The sequence below is a fragment of the Atta colombica genome, unplaced genomic scaffold (assembly GCF_001594045.1).
Source record: "Atta colombica isolate Treedump-2 unplaced genomic scaffold, Acol1.0 scaffold137, whole genome shotgun sequence".
In the NCBI taxonomy this organism is placed as follows: Eukaryota; Metazoa; Arthropoda; class Insecta; order Hymenoptera; family Formicidae; genus Atta; species Atta colombica.
In genome coordinates, this window is record NW_017259225.1 from 905,774 (window position 1) to 925,304 (window position 19,531).

Consider the following 19,531-nt stretch of genomic DNA (forward strand, 5'->3'; position numbering starts at 1 on the left):
ACATACATACATACATACATACATACATACATACATACATACATATAACATCTATATAATATGTGATGTTTCTGAAATTCTAATACTTCATAAAAGTTTCAAAAATTTTTTTGATAAGAGTTATAATAATTATAATAATTTTCAATACATTACATTAAATATATTATATTAACACACTACTTTTTAATAACAAATACTGAATAAATGATACAAATATAATTATACATCTCTTAATCATAACTAAATTAATTAATTAATTTCTTGTAATAAAGTAAATATAACAAAATATTTTTTATTTTAACTTTTTCATCTTGCGCAACTGCTACAACCTCCAAAAAATGGAATGTCAACATTGTTTCCCGTGTTTGGTCTACCAAGTCTACGCATTGGAGGACGTGGTCTATATAAATTGTACAAATATAGTAAATTGTGCAAATTATTATTTTATATATTTATCGTTTGATATAAACATTTGAAGAAATTATCATACCCAGAATCTGGACGATAATCCCTTGAATATTGACTTCCTAATCTATTCATACCAGGATTGACCAATGTCTGAAAGCTAAATATTTCCAATATTATGTGAGTAAAGAAGAAAAAATAATACAGCTAATTAATCAAAAAATCATAATTTATACAGCATTGTAGATGATTATATAGTGAATTATAGAGCACTTACAACATGATAATCATATAAATTACTCCTGTAAAGAAACCGAAAATTCTTCTTAATCCCCATGGAGCAGATTTTACCACGTCACCATCTATAAGCAAATTACTATGTATAAAAATTCCATTATTTTACATAAAAAATTAGATCATAGTATATTACCGTCCGTTACATAAACCATACTCGAAGCAGCACGCTTTGTCAACAAATTGATTCAAATACAAAATTTATTTTCAATTTTTTGATTCTTTTTCACGTACAATCTTATACACGATTTTATTATACGTAACCATAAACTTTATCAAATCTTTAAAAACATCACATATACGCTAACAGACTGACAGACTGACAATTGCTGGCAATGACTGGCTGATGACTAGCAATCAAATAAGACAATTGAATGTTAAGTCAGTAACACACGATGCATATTTTCATGCTGGATCGGTTGCAATATTTGCAGATTACTAGAATTGCACTACACCTATCATGTGATGCTTTAGAATTTAGACGCTTTCAGCATTTCTATCAATTTATGATTAAGTTGTGTCCTATTAGAGAGAAGTTTGAGAGCGGCCATGTCCGGGATTTACTTTATTTTGAAGCGCCCTATGTTCAAAAAATGTGGAATTGAACGTAACCAATATCTATAATCCGATCGGTAATGTCCACAATTTTTTGGTTGTGTTCTTCGCTATATCTCCACGAATTTCGGTCCGTTAAATATATAGATAAAATTAGAAACTATGTGTACTCTATAATACATGATTTCTGATAAGTTAAAATGCTTATTCTCTGTTCCCTGTTCCTTTTATTGTGTGAAGCCCCTAAGTTGTCTCGTAACTAGACATATTATAAGCGCCGACAGATTGATTGTTCATCTTTGTCTAACAGACCTAAATTCGTGGATATAGCGAAGAATACAAAAAAATTGTGGACATTACCGATCGGATCATGGACATTGGCTACGTAGTTCAATGTCTACATTTTGTGGATATAGAGGCGCTTCGAAATAAAATAAGGAGCTCTGCACAATAAAAGGAACAGGAAGAAACAGAAAACAGAGAATAAGAATTTCAACCTACACAGAAACTGTGTACTCCACAATGCATGATTTCTGATAGGTTGAAATTCTTATTCTCTGTTCTCTGTTTCTTTTATTGTGCGGAATCCCTAACAGCTAAATCCCGGGCATGAACGCTCTTAGGCTTCTCTCTGGTCCTATTGGGTATGGGAAAAAGTTCGTGGCGATTTTTTAGTAAAATTAAAGTGTTTTTCTTAGAGTATGAGTTGAAATCAATTTATTTAAATCAAATATGCTCCATTATTTTTTATAATATTTTGTCATTTTTGGGGCAATTCCATCGCGATAGAACTTCTATGATTTCTAATCGAAAAACTATTTCAAGTGATTTTCACAGGCCTCTTTTGAAGCTAGCTTTACACCTTTAAGAGAATTTTGTAGAGACCTAAACAAATGATAGTCTGAGGATGCTATGGAGGGTGCTCAGAACTATACGGTGGATGCATTAAAACTTCCCAGCCAAATTCTCGCAATTTTTGCCGAGTTATCAAAGATGTGTGTGGTCGAGCGTTATCGTGATGGAAGACACCTCTCCTATTGATTAATTCTGGCCGCTTCCTCTCAATTGCTTGTTGTAATCTGTGCAGTTGTTCACAGTAGAGTTCGGAATTAATTATTTGATTGGACGATAACAGCTCATAGTGAACGATTCCCTTCCAGTCCCACCACACACACAACATCACCTTCTTCCTTGTCAATCCAAGTTTTGCGATTGCTTACGCCTTCTCTCCTTTCTTTATCCACAATCTTTTTCTAGTTGGATTGTCGTAGATGATCCATTTTTCATCACCAGTTATCATTCTCTTCAGAAATGTTCAATTTCATTCCGTTTTAGTAGCGTATCACAAATGTTAATTCGGTCCATCATGTTCCTAATACTCAACTCGTGAGGAACCCAAACATCGAGCTTCTTTTTGTATTCAGCTTTGTGTAAATGATTTAAAACTGTTTTGTAGTTGATGCCTAATTTCCTGGCAATCTCCACAGTGCTCACATGCTTATCACGCTCGACTTTTATCATGATTTCATCGGACTTTTCAGTGATTGGTCGACCGGAGCGAGGTTCATCTTTCACATCGAAATTTCCAGCACGAAAGCGAGCGAATTATTTCCGTGCTGCTGATTTTGATAGAGTATCTTCACCGTAAATAGTGCAAATTTTTTCACAAGCCTGTGCAGCATTCTTGCCTTTATCATAGCGATACTGCAAAATGTAGCGAATTTTTTCCTTATTTATTTCCATTTTCAAAATAAAATAACTTTTGATCCACTTCACCGATTTCAATCTTTTTCAGCTCAAAACAAAGGTTAAAATGTCACTTTTTAAACGCACATCTAGTGTTGCCGATGTGATTAGTAATTGCCGACTGCTGAGCATTTAATGTCATCTAACGGGAAAAACGCCACGAACTTTTTCCCACACCCAATATGTACTGCGTGTTACGTATAATATTTGTTGCGAATTAGTTGATGCTGTTAATAAATAAACATAACAAATAAGATGAATTTATAATTTATTAAATGATGTCACTATATAATGATTATAATTAAAATTTTTATATAAATATCAATAGGAAATATGACTAAAAATACTGTTATAATCTTATCATAGCGATTCCGTAAATCACCGCTCGCGAAATCCCGAAAATCGTGCCCAACAACGAGCTCTGTTATTTTAACAAGATCGGCAGATTCGGATGTAAGCCATCGCTTCACTCAGACGTGTCTCTCGATCCGTTGATCTATTTAAGTTCGTGTGCTTTGAATTTATGTATGATTGTGTTCTATGTTTCCACATTCATATTTGTGTTTATATATCTGCAAAAATAAAATATTTAAACAAATAGATTTGTTAATCTATATAAATCTTTTATTTAGAATAATTAAGGAAGCTACATAAATTTTCTTGAACTACTTAATTTATAAAAAAAATATGCCGGACATGAATAACCCCGTATACATTTAATGGATACATTTAATGGATACTAAAAGAATGTATATACAGTAAGAGTTAATACTGATAAAAATCTAGTTTATACATAATTAAAGAAGTAAAAATTCATAATTCATATATTTTTGGCTTATTTCTATATAAAATCATCTAAAAATGAATTTTATAAATGCGAAAATAAAATTAATTCTTATTATTTTCTCTTACAAATTGCTTAGTTTGAATAAGTGGCTATATTATGAATAATATTATCGTTTTACATGTTTGTAGTTTTTTAAATTTGTTTGATTTATTCTTATTTCTTTCCTTATAATATAGTTTTAAATATAAAATCGGAGTACAGCGTAAACTCTCACACCTGCATAAGCTAATTTAATCGTTAGTATTGTGTTATTGCGTTAAATAATACTTAGTTCTATTGGAGCTGAAAGCAAACCTGTATTTATAAAAAAATTCTCCACCCTCCCCCCTCCCCCCAAAAATTATCGCGTTTGTGTTCTGCAGAACAACATAAATCTATAAAAAATTTTGTATAAGATCTTTTAAAATTTTATTGGAACAATAATAAAAAATTTCATAATAAAAATATTTTTTTTAATTTCCTTTCTTCTTCGATATGCGCATATAAATAATCAATAATAACTCGTTTTTTGTTGATTTATACTTAATAATACCTTTTTTTATATCAAAGGAAAGGATTTTAGAAATCTTATTCACATTCATTTATTTGTATGGTATTATACTATCTACTGTGTCAGTTTTGGAGCCTTCTTTATAAAAGATAGGAGTTTTTCAGAGCTTTTTAGTTCCCATAGATGTGCAGAAATCCCAGAGCTTTCATGGATGCGGAATTCTACATTCACAATTTTGGGATATTAAACAACATTTTTAAAATTTTTGATAAATTTTAACAAATTTTAAGTGACAAAAATCATTATTTAACTAAGGTGTCTATGCTACACGCTTTGCTTATCCTTTTATATTACTTTTATATTATCCTGCTTCTAGGTTACATAACTTTCTCATGCTGTACTGGTAATTGTACGCGTGTTATTGAAATCACCCTTCCACCCTTCTCTTCAATGAGGTACTTTACACTCTGAAAAGTCTAAAGTCTTCGTCCTAGGTCACATTCTACTTGTCCTTCACATTCTATTTAATTACATGAAACTCAATATATAAATAGTCATGTTTGTGCAAATTATTATCTTTTTATAAATATTGATAAATGATTTAATCTTAAATCATGTGATTTCATAACATTAAAATCATTTTTTTTTAATTTTTAATGTGTGATTCCATCTTTATCTTAATTTTTAATACTCATAACTGTGACAACGCATTTATACATCTTATATTTTTTGCAAGTTTACCATTATTGCACGTTTTACTACTATTTGTATAAAATAGGACGAAAAACACCGCGAAATGAAAAATAAAACGCGCAGCGCTTCACTATTTATAGGGATACATCATAGTCACTATGAATACTAAAAATCTATAGTTTACATTACTAGTATACTATGTTACTATTATAGATTTTCGGTACTTACGCCTAGATTAATTATGCATCGTGCGCGCGATTTGTAAAAGCAATCGAATCATTTCGCCCTAAAAATCACTTTTTCTTCATGAGTTTTTTATCTCATCCTGTTCTACAATTCTGAACATACACAAAAAGGATACATATAAAGCATCATCTTTGATTGTTTCGATTTGCTTTCACCTCGCCTCACTTCGTCTCCTGGAGGTCGTCCTGGGACGACACCTGGGTAATTCGCGAGACACGCCCGCACACGCGCGTATCACACATATACGTGATCGGGGCATTAATTATCAATTTTAGCGATGAAATGGTCTACGAGCTTAGTTATGAGACAATCCGATCTCCTCGTACATATCTATATAAACTACCGGAGAGCAAGGTTTAGTCAGTTGAGCATTTCAATTGCGAATGTAAATTTCTCGTTGTGCGAATGTCTGACAGTAGTGACCGATCTCTCAAGAGATTATGACACGCCTTTATGGTTTTTCTTTAGCAGGTGAGGGTAGATACGTATTATAAATTACACTAGGTAATTTATTATTGTGTTGATTAATAGAAATTAATAGAAATTGACAAATGATATGGAAAATCGAAAATTGATTCTACGCACGTATTGTTTTGTGTACTACGCAGAATTAAATTCTTTCTTCTTGAATCTCTCGATCAAGGATGATTGCGATATTGCATATTTTATAAACAATGATAATTCCGCGAGATCTCAGTTCCAAATGATTTTATTGCTGAATGATTTTATCATGTTGATAAAAGTTGGATTAACAGTGAGTAAGATGATAAATATCGCTAAGAGAAGCCTAACTTAATCGGAAAACGGTCTACACAATGTAATTTAGTTAAATGTCATATGTAACGTGCTATAAATTAGGAAAATTAAAGAAATAAATGTAAGTTGTCAGAAATTATGAATACGATGCGACAGCTTTTAAGTACACTTACATATTTTTTCGATGGAAAGGGAAGGGTATTTTTTTTATCTTATGACGTAGACATACAAAAATAAACACGAGTTGGTTGACAGATGTCATACTAATAACTTTCACTTAATATATTATATGATTTATGTGTGTATACGTGCATCGAATTTAAAGCGCCCTGTTTCTATCAACTTTCTCCAAATTATATAGCTGTATCTTAAATTCCCTTTCTCAAAAAATAGTTCGACTAAACTTTCTTTTGTGTGAAGTGAAAGATAAATAGTTGGAAAGTTTGCGAGTGTGATTTGCCGTTCTTATATAAGTTTATATTTTTAAGAATAAAAGAACCATCATAATATTTTACATTAAAAAATATTTATTTTTGAACAATGAACAAATCCCATGATCTTGATAGTCATAACAAATTTCGAAAATCCCGTATAACAATTTAATTAAAATAGCTCAATATTATGTTATTTTAATATTTTAATTTACAGTTTGTAATCGCACATGTATAGGTTTGGATAAGTTAACACATAGTTGATAAACTTTTCGACTAATATTCTCGATTTCTCCTTGCTGTAAAACTTATATTGCTGTAAAACTTATACGATTCGTATTGCGATTACTCGCGACATTTTACTTGCATGATTCGATTAATTGACAAGTGTCTCATCTTGAATTGTTAATTGTGAGGAAGTAAACGTCTCTCACAAATTTTAACGGGTGAACCAATTTATAATGATTATTTATAATGATATAATGTCAGTGTATCAAACGTTATATTACGATAAGGCTGCTATACGCGCGATTCAATGCAAAGTGATAAATTATAATTAAGAAATTGTTGAATCTAATTGTTGTTCTACAATGTATTCTTTGTTTCCTGTTTCTTACTTTTTATCTTTTGCTTTTTTCCTCTTTGTGATCATTTTATCAACAATTATATAAAACTTATAAAAATCGTAATCCTTTTATACTTGATCTTATCGATAGCAATTATAATTGCTATCGATAAGATCGAGTTTAAAAAATTACGAGATAAATTTTTTTTTGTGTTATGTTATAATAATATTGATTCAAGAAGATATTTTTAGAATTGTTAGAAATAGTAATTTGAAGCATTACAGAATTGAGAAATACAAATATTGAAATTTAAACAGATATATTCATAAATTATTTACTCTCTATTTGCATTCCTTTTAGCACATTTTGAGTTTGGTTTGATCTAAGTAGCAAACAATTGAATTTTATTCAATTGTTTGCTACTTAGATCAAATCAAACAGTCGACCAGACTGAATTTATTTAGCAATGTCTTTGTTATTTCAAAAAATATGTCGCAATTAGTAATAAATCGAATGATTTATTACTAAGCAGTTTTCTTATTCTTTCCTGCAATTTATTATTCATTTGACATAAAAATTACATTTTTTGTAATTAGTTGAATCGTACATCAGGAGAGATGTGGATCTATCTTGCCTTTCTAGCTGTTATCTATATTATATATACATTGAAGAATTACATCAGAATCCTCAGATTTATCTTTACCCTCGATGGACCGAAGACAGTGCCCATTCTTGGCAACGCTAACATTGTTCTCGAAGGAAATCGTGAGTAATTCAATGTTATTAATTAAAATTGTTTTATATTGTTAATTAATCGTTAGCTATCTAAAATCGTGATCCTACCTGTATATTTTATTCAACCATCCAAATTCTATGTTATTTTTATATCAAAAGTTGCAACGGCCTGCAAATAAATACAGTTTTTAAAATGATAAAATATTGAAAATGATAAACGTTCATGTACAAAAAGATTTTGATTTTCTAGTGATTCAAAGGATGACAAACGAGGCACAGAGTTATGGTCGTATTTTCCGAATCTGGTTGACGCTTCTACCATACGTTATGCTCGTCGAGCCAGAAGACATCCAAGTAGTACTTAACAGCATGAAGCATACACAGAAGATATTCTTTTATAAGCTGTTCGATAATTTTTTGGGCAAGGGCTTGATTACGCAAAACGTCGACCAATGGAAAGTACATCGAAGAATTTTGCAACCAATTTTTCATCGTCAGGTGCTCGAGAAATTCGTTGGAATATTTGGCAAGTGTGCTGATCGTCTAGTCGATAAGTTATTTGAAAAGGATGCGAAGGACATAAATATCACCGTATTTATCAATAATTCGGTTTACGATATATTAATCGGTACGTAATGTAAATTGTTTGTTTTTGAAAAGATTTTAATAACGACGAACAGAAAACTTTCTTTCATTATCCAAGAATCACGAGGGCGGATCCAGACATTTGTCAAGGAGGGAGGGGAGGTCACTGACGGATTTATATATTTTTGAGTTGATTTTTGGATTGCCGGGTTTCTGAAACATCATAAGTCAATTGTAACGAACGAATAACAAAGAAAAAGAAAAAAATTAATTATTTATATAATTTTTGTATCTTTCCTTATTATTAAATTTGCGCGTTGCAAATGAAATTTTTTTAAAGTCAAATTCAAAAAGGTAGACTATTCAAATTATTCTCATTAACATTACATTGAAAAATTACTACGTAAATATTTAATTTATAAAACATTTTATTTAAAATGATATCAGCAAAAAAAATATATACACCCCAAAAAAAATATTCTACTATTTAGCTATTCCGTGTTAATGTCAAAAGATTTTTCATTTATATATGTCCTTAAGAGGATACTCTATTAAAGTTCGTATAATCATAAAGTACTGAATTTAGAATTGCAATTCTCTCAATACCTGAAGAATATCTTGCATGCATGCTTACTACGATAGCACGTGAAATCACAAATTTCTTCTAACAAATAAGCGTACCGCTAGTATTTTGAATATCCTCTTATTTCAAAAGGCTATTCAAGTTGTTATAATAGAATTTTCTATTGAGGAATTTATTTTTGATCGCAGCTGATGTGTTCTTATTTATAAATGAATGTGTTATAAATAAGTACCTAATTAATATAAGATTTTTTTACTTACAAGTAAACCTACGGAAGTGTCACTGTTTTTAATGAAACTTTGCATATTTGTAGAACTTTGAAAAATATTTGACACGTATTTTTTTTTATCAGTCATGGTCCACTCTGAAGGGTGAAAACTATCCTTAAAGATAAGAGATAGATTTAACATATTAGGTGAAATAAGTAGATGAAATAAGGTTGAAAATTTTAAAAAGTAAAATGTATAGGAGGTTTTTGGGATCGCTGAAACTAAATCTTATGTCAAAAGTAATTCAAAATGGCTGACTCAATATAGTCCAGATACATCAAAATTTTTATTATTTTTTATTTTAAAATTTACCCAAAATGGGTAAATTTTAAGAATTCTTATCACAGAATTCAAATTTCTGATTTTTGGGTCGATGATATTAAAGATATAAAATTCAAAACGGTGATCTCAATATAGCAGCTGTATTAAAATTTACAATTTTTGCAAAAAATGTGTTACAAAGTTCTCATCTTTCGGAGTGTTTTTTTACAATGAGTCCCCTTGCTTTTCATCTTTAGGGGTGCTTTTTTCCAGTGAGTCCCGTACATTAGTCTTGAAAAATTTTACAAATATGATCTGTAAAGAAATTGATCATGCATAAAGATTTTATGCACTATGCATATCTAATTATCGCTGAAGTATTATACAAATTACAGATTGCCGCATTTCTTAAAATAGTAACAGTGCATGATGCATAAAATCTTTATGCATCATCCGAAAGATGAGAGCAAGGTCTTTTTATGTTTCAAACTTTCAAATGCTAAAGGGAAAAATTTTGTTGAGCAGTAGCGACTTATCAGCACTTATCAGCAGATACAGTAATATTTTATATAGTCTTGTAATTAGTGATTTTCGCATAACGTTGTATAATGCAGTATTAACAATAGCACAGTAAGCCGCAAGAACCTATGGATGCTTCTTAAATTAAAAAATATTTTTAGAACATCAAAATTGTGATTTTAGAAATATTAAAAAAAATGTGACATTTTATTACAAAATATTTTTAAAAATGAGACTCTAAAGGAGGAGGAGGGGAAGGATATAACTCCCATGGCTCTCCTCGTGAATTCGCCAGTGAAAATTATCTTCATACGATACACTCAAAAGAAATTCACGAAATTTTAATATATGTTTGTTTAAATAGTATCAATGGGATCATTTACTTACAGTAAATAAATATTTATTTAATTCAAAAAAATTATACTTAATTTAAGTATCATTTTTTAAAATTAAATATTTATTTTCTGTAAGCAAATGACTCCATTGATATACTATCTAAACAAATATTTAATCAAGTTCGTGAATTTAAAGTCCGTAAATTTTTTTTTAGTGTGTAACTAATCAAAGTCAATCAAAGTCATCGAAGAAAAATTTATAAAAGCGAGTAAAAGAACTTTGTCTATCTTTTTTATGAAGTGCAAACATGAAAAAAGAAAAAGATAATAATAATAGTACCTACGTGATAGCATAAATCAAAATAATATATATTATGTATTTACGTAACAATAAAGATAAGATCATCATACAATGAAATAGATAATAGAAATACTAATGTATTCTACCGCGTCATAGCATTTGTTTGTAAAAATCAATGCTTATCGTAAATGACGACATATGCCAAAATATTTTACTTTTTCATAAATACGACATGTGGTTAAGTGCAATATAAGCATAAGCATCCACATCGAGACTTATCGAAACAATAGTTCATACTCGTGTATTATGCTTTTATTGATTTTCAGTATTTACGTTTACCGCTAATATGCCTTAAAAAAGACTATACGTACTTCAAAGTCCTCTCTTCAATATTTATTATCACACGTTTTAATATTTCGAAAGCGCATGATGCTTACATTAAATATTAGTGCTCTGACATAATATTTATTTCAGAGACGATTCTGGGTACACCGACAAACCAAGGAAAAAACGATGGTGAGGATGACCCCTTCAGAAAGTGAGAATATCAACATATTTATTTTATTAGCAAATCTTGTTATTAAAATCCAACATTAAAAAAATAAAATCTTGTTCTAAAAATTATCATATTCTGTTTCTCAATATTTTATTATATTCTCATGTTTTAAAAATCATCATGATAAATAGGGGCCAAGTTATGATGTCATATAGATTTGCACGACCATGGTTGCTAATCGATTGGATTTACCGATTGACAGCAGCTGGAAAATCGGAGAAGCAGCAACAGAAAGATCTGTTCAATTTTTGTTTTAAAAAAATGAAGGAGAAACGCGAATTTTTGAAAAAGAATGGCTCTCTTATTGCCGATGATAGCACGATTAGAAAAAAATCTCTACTAGAATACATGGTCGAGATTAGTGAAAGAAATCCCCAATTTACTGAACGAGATATCATCGAGGAATGTTGCACTTTTATGCTGGCTGGCCAGGATTCGGTCGGCACTGCTACTGCGATAACACTCTTCCTTCTGGCAAATAATCCGAAATGGCAGGAGAGATGTGTCATGGAATTGCATGAGATTTTTAACAATGACACAAGGTCGCCAACTATGCAGGATCTTAAGAAGATGACATGTTTAGATATGTGTATAAAGGAATCTCTAAGGTTGTATCCTAGTGTGCCACTTTTTGCTAGAACACTTGGAGAGGATATAAAACTAGGTAATAAAATTTTGTAATATTATAAAAAGCTATGAGCCAAGCCGAATATTTATTGCTAAAATTTAAACAGTGAATTTAATAAAACAATAAACAGATCTTTCGACCTCTATCAGATCATTATTAATGTTAACAAAAGAATAATTATTAATTATTAATTTCAGAAAAATACTATATGGCAATTAGAAATGTAAAATTTAAATTATTATTAATTTGCTCTTATTAATTTCAGTAAAATCAATATTAATTCGATCGTAAGATCTTGTTAAGACATTAAAAACTTAAACGCAAGTCGCAAAAGATAAGAAGGTCTTCGCTCGTATAATAGTCAGTGTGTAAATTAACAAAAATGTGTGAACTATGCTTATATCCATTTGTTAAAATATGTAAATGAAGTTATGTTTATTCTTTAGTTAATTTATACTTATTTGTAATAGAGTTAGCACAATTTCATTATAATTCACAAATTGTACAAAATTTAAAAAGAATTTTAAATTTTAGGCAGTTTAATTTGTAGCTGTCAGAACTTTTTCCATGATAATAAGTATGATTTTAATTCTGCGCTTTAATTCTGCGAACATTTACTTTTACAGCTTTTTTTGAAATTTACAACTGTATCATTTAATTATTTACAATTACATTTTAATTAGAATATGTAAAATATATATAATATAAATTATTAATATATTATTACGTAGATAATACATATCAACAAATACTTCAACATTATTCGTGAATATTTAGTAAATAGAACCAATAAAGATATCCATCTAAACATCCAATAAAGATATGATAAAAATAATATAATTATATACATTATATATAAAAATATTATTCTAAATCATTCTTGAAAAACATTATAACAATATCACTTTGTATCATGCAGGAAAATATATAATACCGGCCGGTTGTGGCGTATTTATAGCACCATACTGCACGCACCGCTTATCTCATCATTATCCTGATCCTCACGATTTCAAACCAGAACGTTTTAGCTCTGAAAACTCTGAGGGAAGACATCCATATGCTTACATACCGTTTAGTGCAGGACCTCGCAATTGTATCGGTAAGAATAACAAATATAAATCATAAGATACAAATATAATCATAAGATACATGAGAGAAGTATTAAAAAAAGACACACATTCAATATATTATATTATAAAAAAAATTACAATTATAATCAATTATTCTTCTTACATTCGACTGTGATTGATCAATTTCTAGTTTTTGATTTCTAATTTATTGTAGACGAAGACTAAAAATTCTATTTTATAAAAAAAAATTAACGTTTATGTTTTTAAAAGTTTTTTTCAATATATCAATATAAGATAAATATCATAAGATAAATCATAAGATTCATTAATTTTTTTCGAAGAAAAATACTCATTACTCCTTTTTCGTAATTTTTTAGGATATAAATTTGCCACTCTTGAAATAAAATCAATCATCAGTGCCATTCTGAGGAAATGCCAATTAGAGCCAACCCTTGGCAAGGAGAAAGTGATAGCTAAATTTCGATTGACGGTCAGAGCACAAGGTGGACTTTGGGTCAAAATAAGAGCGCGCAATAAACAATATAAATTAACGCAATTAAATTAATAATTCCGTTCTCAACGGAAAATTTTGCAAATTATAAACTATAAGTAGTGATTATAATGTAGTGATGATATATCTCAAAGATATCTCAAAGATAATTTAATGAAAATAAAAAGCTATAACTATGTCATTTCAACACTAAAGAAAAGTGACATTTAATCAATGCGCTTTTAGAAAGAAATAATTTAATAGTGCAGTTTAAATTTTCTGAGACCTTTCTTCGTTTATTATATTGTTTAAGCAAAATGGCTGATTCAAAAATAAAGAAACGCGCAGAATTTTTCAAGAAATATCATTATTGTTATATATACAATACGTATACAAATTATTTCTCTCTATCAGTATAAACAAAAAATGAAATTTACGCTTTGCAAACATTATGTCTCATATATAATCAGTAAAATCATCGATTTTCAAATATTATTGTTTTGAATCATTGAAATGAATGAGTTTAAAGAAAAGTCACATACAAGAATACTGTTAAATTAATCTTTTTTAAATTATGTCAAAACAAAAAAGGAAAGAAAAATCTTTTAGAAAAGAAAATTAAAAAATATGTTGTTAAATAAATATATATGTTATTTATACAGTTGTTATGTATTGGGAGTACAAATTAGTTCGGTCCGTTTTTTTGTGCATTTATTTCAAAACAAAATGAATGAATTGATCAATTAAAATATTGTCCACCGCTGCCTACTACTTTTTCCCATCTCTCAGGTAATTTTCGAATTCCATCCCGAAAAAATGACTCGTTTTTGGAGGGGATCCAATTTTGGAGCCAATTTTCGATTTCTGCGAAAAAAGTGAACCGGTGACTTGCTGCATCCTTCGGAACAACCAGAAGGAGCAATGTCCGAAGATACGGCGGGTGCGGTAAAACATCCCATTTGAGCGTTTCCAAATATTTTTTTACGACTTTAGCGACATGAGGTCGAGCGTTGTCATGAAAAAGAATAACTTTATCATCGTCTTTGCTCGTATTCCAGCCGTTTTTCTCGCAATGACTCAAACGAATCAATTGTAGCCGATACCGATCACTCGTAATGGAATCGTCAGGTTTCAGCAGCTCATAGTAAACAAGACGGGCTTAGCGTAGTATTTTTTCTTCTTGGGATTGTCATAGAATATCCATTTCTCATTTCCAATCACAATCTGACCTTTTCTCTGTTGTCTTTGAATCAGCTGTGAAAAATCACCTTTCAACGTCTTTCAGTTCATAAGGCACCCAATTTCTTTGTTTTTGAATCATTCCCATGGCTCTCAATCGTACAGAAACGGCTTGTAGAGTTACCCCAAATGATTCTGCAAGCTCCTCTTGCGTTTGACTCTGATCTTCTTCGAGTAAGCCTCTAATTCTTTGTCTTCGAATTTTTTTGGCTCCAGAACAAGGCTTGTCTTCAATGTTGAATCTCCATTCTTGAAACGTTGAAACCATTCCCTACATGATTTATCAGTTGGAGCAGTGTAAACTTCGACAAGCATTTGATCTTTTTCGGCTTCGGTCGCACTTTTTTTTCAATTAAAGCAGAAAATCAAAAATCAAGGTTTTTGTATGAAATTCAAAGCGATATAAACTGAATATTATTAGCAGATGTTTAACCTCTCTGAAACCGCCAAAATCAGTTGTCACTATGAACCATTCACAACAGCTGGAGCTATCTTTTGACGGATCGAACTAATTTGTACTCCCAATATATTAGGTGTAGTAAAAAGAAATCCATTATTTTTCCATTCAATTTCATGCAAAAATAATGGATTTCTTTTTACTACACCTAATATAATTTTAGTATTCATTTCTATATATACAGAAAGTGTAAATATTGATATATTTCCACTTCCAAACTTTTTGCAGGAACTGTACAGCTGATCTTAAGGACAGAAGCACAAGCATAACGCATAACGCATAACGCATAATGCATAAGAAAATAAATCAATTAAAATCTTTCATTTTTTTCCTTTCTATAAAATGAAAAACGAGAAGCATAAACTCTTACATAACGCATAACATATAAGGCATAAGAAATTCAGCCAATCAGAGTTCTTTATTTCACGGAAATAAAGAAAACAAAGGACTTTGATTGATTTATTTTCTTATTCATTATGTGTTATGCGTTGTGCAAGAGTTTGTGCTTCCCGTTAAAGATTCTAATTGGTTGATTTTCTTATGCTATATGCATTATGCTGTATGTGTTATACAAAGATCTATGATCTGGCTTTAAAGGCTTTAAACACAATAGGCAATAGACAATAATGAGCTTCCAATCAGAGTTCTGGAATACAATATCGAATTTACACATCGAGCTCTGATTGGATGACTTGTTATTCCCTGTTGCCTTATGTCTATTGTGCTTATTGTCTATTGTGTTTAAACCTTAAATCATTGTATGTAATAGACTTAGGGAGCGTTTATATTGGTAACTGCCCTATAAACGCAAAATATTCCTAGAATGTTATTATGATGTACGGATATTATTAAAAAAATTAAAATGAGTTATTATAATATTTTGAGAATATCATATAATAATTTTTAATATTATGAGAGTATTCTATAGAGAGTATTCTATATATCCACTTACACAATATTTTTGGTATTATATCCCTGACATATTATTAAAGTATTTAGAAATATTAACTGTTTTTAATTTAATGCAATTTGAATTCGTAATCCAGTAACAAAAAGTTCTTATCAGTTTATGCTGCATCGTGTGCTAAAAAAATGTTTCGGCGTAATTTTAAATACATATTCAGTAGGTACTACAACTGCGCACCAAAATCAGCCTTTAAACGTATATTTATTCTGAAGATGTAGCAGTTTTACAAATTAAAGTAAATGCTATTATAATAATTTTTAATGTTTAAATAATATTACAAAAGTAACATTAAATAATAATATAACATTATCAGGAATGGACATATAATTATCCATTAATATTTCGAGGATATTATTTAATATTATATAATTTTATTAAAATATTCTTGAACTGTTACATTTAACATTCTAAGAATATGCTTAAAATATTTACTTAATATTAAATAATATTATGCGTCTATAAAGCGTATGCCGTATACCATAATCTGTAAAAATTGATCAATTATCTTCGAGTATTCTTTTCCTACAGTCGAATAAGAAGGGAATACTTGACTGATTAATTAATTCTTATATAGATTAAGGCATACGGTTACGGCCAATATAAATATTTCCTTAAGGCTGCCACACACAAAATTCCGTAACACTATGCGTAACGTGTAAACTTAAAGTATAAGCTTGAACCATGGTATCCATTCTCTTTTATCAGGGTGAAAATGTAAGCCATCTCATATCGTGTGATTCCCTAACTTTCATCATGATACAATTGCGAGCAATCTCAGGAGAGTTCGGCAAGAAATTTCTTGTCGAATGATAAGATCCGAGAAAGAAGGGCTGAGAAATAGAACGAGAGGAACAGTCGATTAAATCGACTGAACAGTTTTAAGATTAAATATATAATTTTGCACAGTTCAAAGACAAAAATAAAATCAAAAAATCAAATCAATATACATGATAATAATTTTGTTACTGGATGAAAAGGATGAGGCCTTTGAACCACATATGAGAATTACACGAAGAATGCTTAGAGATATTCATTTTCAACAGGATTGACTTTGTAAATAATGGCAGAAAATCATTTAGGCCCAGTTCCACAACTCACGGTTTACTTTTAATCACTTTTAATCGAAGTTTGACTTATTCGTTATCCGTTTTTAATTCTAGAATTGGAAAAAATTAGGAATAAATTTTAGTGGTTCGATTTATGTTGATAATATTCATGAGCATCGTTTGGCTTTAACATTTGACAAGGATGAAATGATTTTTAAGCGTTGTGAGCGTGAATCGGATCGCGGATTATGTTTCACTTCACATTTTCACGTTTTTCCCCACAACGACAAATCTAATAATTTCGTATTTTCACTTCGTCATTACACGGGGATCGATTGTGGATTTTGAAAGGAGGTAAAAATTACAAAAAGTTATTAGGTATTGACCAATTAAATTATGAATACTCTAGTGAATTTACTCATTTTTGTAATTTTTATCTCATTTGAAGATACACAATCGACCCCCAGAATACTACTGTAGATTACGTAATCTAACGGATGTAGAAATAACAATAACTTATCTATAATCTCGCAATAAGGTGAATTTCAACCGGTTGAAATTCGCCTTATGAATAAGTTTATTGCTATTTCTATTTCCGTTAGAATACGTAAATTTAAAGCAGATGGCTCATCGGCTTAAGTTCACTGTTGTCTTAAGGTTACTGTTACAGAAATTTTGTCTGCGGCAGTCCTTAAAGCCGGTTCTACATTAGTTGCAAGCTGATCGCAAGATTGTTGCGACAACCAATCTAAAGCTTTTGAAATCAACGTTTCATATTGGCTGTCGCAAACTTGCGATCAGCTTGCAACTAATGTAAAACTGGCTTAAAATTGATATTTTAGGTGTCGTACATATGTACAACAAACTTTTTCAAGCGTGTTGATTGGCTGTAGCATGGAAAGATCCGGGAACATCTTTATCCAATCAACAGGCTTGAAAAGTTTTGTCGACACTACATGAAATATCAGCCTCAGCCACTCTAGCTGCGCGCGCGCTTTGGCGCGACTTATGTTGCTTTTACGGCAAAAATTGAACGTAATACTCTGAAAGACAACGCAATCCAATGCGACTGATGTTTTGTCAAGAGAAAAGTTTGGAAAGCGTCTATAAATCGCGGATTTTTATTGTTATTATTTATCTCGATTATCGTAAATTTTTTTCAAATATTCGGTCGATTTTCTATTAGTCGTCCGAGTACTATTAGGATTTCGAAAACATTCGTTCGATATTCGATACCTACATGTAAGAGCATTGGATCGCCGCGCCGGTCGCTCTCCCGCGAAGGAGGGATGTGGAGGTCGCATCCTCGTGCTCTGTACACGCGAACGACGGCGATGGCTATCAGTTGGCCGTGAGCCGTCAAGTGAGTCTGGTAGAGTTTGGTGACTGGTGTATGTAGCTTTGCAGCATCGGGAGAAGCGATCGATTCTACGGAACTGCGCTCTCTCGCATATCGCTCTTTTCTGTTCAGAGCGTTTCGTCTCAGAGCATGTCTTCGTGTAGACAGCGAGAGGTGATCGATCTACCACTCTCGTCGTGTCGAGAGATGTTAAAATAATCTCGGGACAAGATAATGAAATTAAATTTGAAACGAAAAACGATTGGAAGATACAGGAAGACGGTGACAATCATTAAGCACCCACGTGATCGAAGGTGCCGCGCGAAGGTGTCGATTAGATACAAGGCTCTCGTGTAAGATTCTGCATCAGTGACAGGAGCTCGCCTCGCCGCAAAAGTGTGACAGAGAAAAAGGGACAGAGGGGAGAAGAGGGAGAGAGAGAGAGAGAGAGAGAGAGAGAGAGAGTGAGTGAGTGAGTGAGAGGAATAGGGAAGAGGGCAGAAAAGAGGAAGAAGGGAGAGAGGGGGGAGGAAACCGATCAATGTTCACGTGACAATCAACAACGCGAAGTGAAGTTGCCGCGAAAGGGTGCGCGAACAACGGCCATATTCAAGGCGAGCTCGTTGTCGCTCCCAGTAAACGCAGGGTCGCAAAAAACAGTCTCGTGATTATTCATCGAGAACGCGGAACGTAATAAAAGAGAACAAGGTAAGAAAACGAGAACGAGGAAGTGCAGCAATTAAGTTCTTTTCAATACTACGGTGACAGCAATCCCTTCCATCATCTCGTCGAGATGGAGTTCAAGTTCAACGTAAATAAACTCTTGCCTAGAAAGATCAACAAGGTCACGCACAATCTGGTGCCGGAAGACTTCAAAGGTGATCGACGTGAATTGAAGTGAGTACTCTTCTTTCTGAAATCCTAAAATAGTATAACTCTCCCGAATTATCAATTATACTACGCAATGTCCATTTATACATCGAAACTCGCGCCCGTTCTACGACTTCGCAAGTGATTTCATCGGCTTTCTGTATTTATTAAATTGTGATGTCATTAAGAATAAAGATATCTTTATATTTATGACGTAAAATGTACGTGTATGTATATATATATATATATATA

The 19,531-nt window shown here is 31.2% G+C and overlaps 3 protein-coding genes across 3 annotated transcripts in view; 2 read left to right on the forward strand and 1 right to left on the reverse strand.

Annotated features, from left to right (window-relative positions):
- Positions 1–306: 306 nt before the first annotated feature.
- On the reverse strand, positions 307–1,234 carry LOC108684668 (selenoprotein K-like). The gene is made up of 4 exons (XM_018189108.1): positions 836–1,234; positions 683–767; positions 491–565; positions 307–400 (listed from the first exon to the last, which is right to left on the reverse strand). Exons 1-4 carry the CDS (start codon positions 852–854, stop codon positions 307–309), a joined length of 273 nt encoding a protein of 90 aa, XP_018044597.1. The 5' UTR covers positions 855–1,234.
- A 6,397-nt stretch (positions 1,235–7,631) lies between these two features.
- Positions 7,632–13,436, forward strand: LOC108684630 (probable cytochrome P450 4aa1). Its single transcript, XM_018189051.1, has 6 exons — positions 7,632–7,794; positions 8,015–8,392; positions 11,092–11,155; positions 11,305–11,837; positions 12,721–12,900; positions 13,249–13,436. Exons 1-6 carry the CDS (start codon positions 7,647–7,649, stop codon positions 13,434–13,436), a joined length of 1,491 nt encoding a protein of 496 aa, XP_018044540.1. The 5' UTR covers positions 7,632–7,646.
- A 5,689-nt stretch (positions 13,437–19,125) lies between these two features.
- Positions 19,126–19,531, forward strand: part of LOC108684704 (alpha-tubulin N-acetyltransferase-like) — a 13,001-nt gene continuing 12,595 nt past the window's right edge. The window contains exon 1 of the mRNA XM_018189165.1: positions 19,126–19,306. Within this exon, the coding sequence (XP_018044654.1) occupies positions 19,203–19,306 (104 nt within the window). The 5' untranslated portion in view covers positions 19,126–19,202. The remainder of the gene's footprint in view (positions 19,307–19,531) is intronic.

Bases quoted from the DNA above. Each gene is read 5' to 3' on its own strand.
- LOC108684668 (XM_018189108.1), bottom strand. The intron at 566-682 runs GTAAGTGCTCTA...GGAAATATTTAG, and splicing joins ATTTATATGATTATCATGTT to CTTTCAGACATTGGTCAATC. The intron at 401-490 runs GTATGATAATTT...CAATTTATATAG, and splicing joins GATTATCGTCCAGATTCTGG to ACCACGTCCTCCAATGCGTA.
- LOC108684630 (XM_018189051.1), top strand. From the start codon at position 7,647: ATGTGGATCTATCTTGCCTTTCTAGCTGTTATCTATATTATATATACA. The intron at 7,795-8,014 runs GTGAGTAATTCA...TTGATTTTCTAG, and splicing joins CATTGTTCTCGAAGGAAATC to TGATTCAAAGGATGACAAAC. The intron at 8,393-11,091 runs GTACGTAATGTA...TATTTATTTCAG, and splicing joins GGTTTACGATATATTAATCG to AGACGATTCTGGGTACACCG.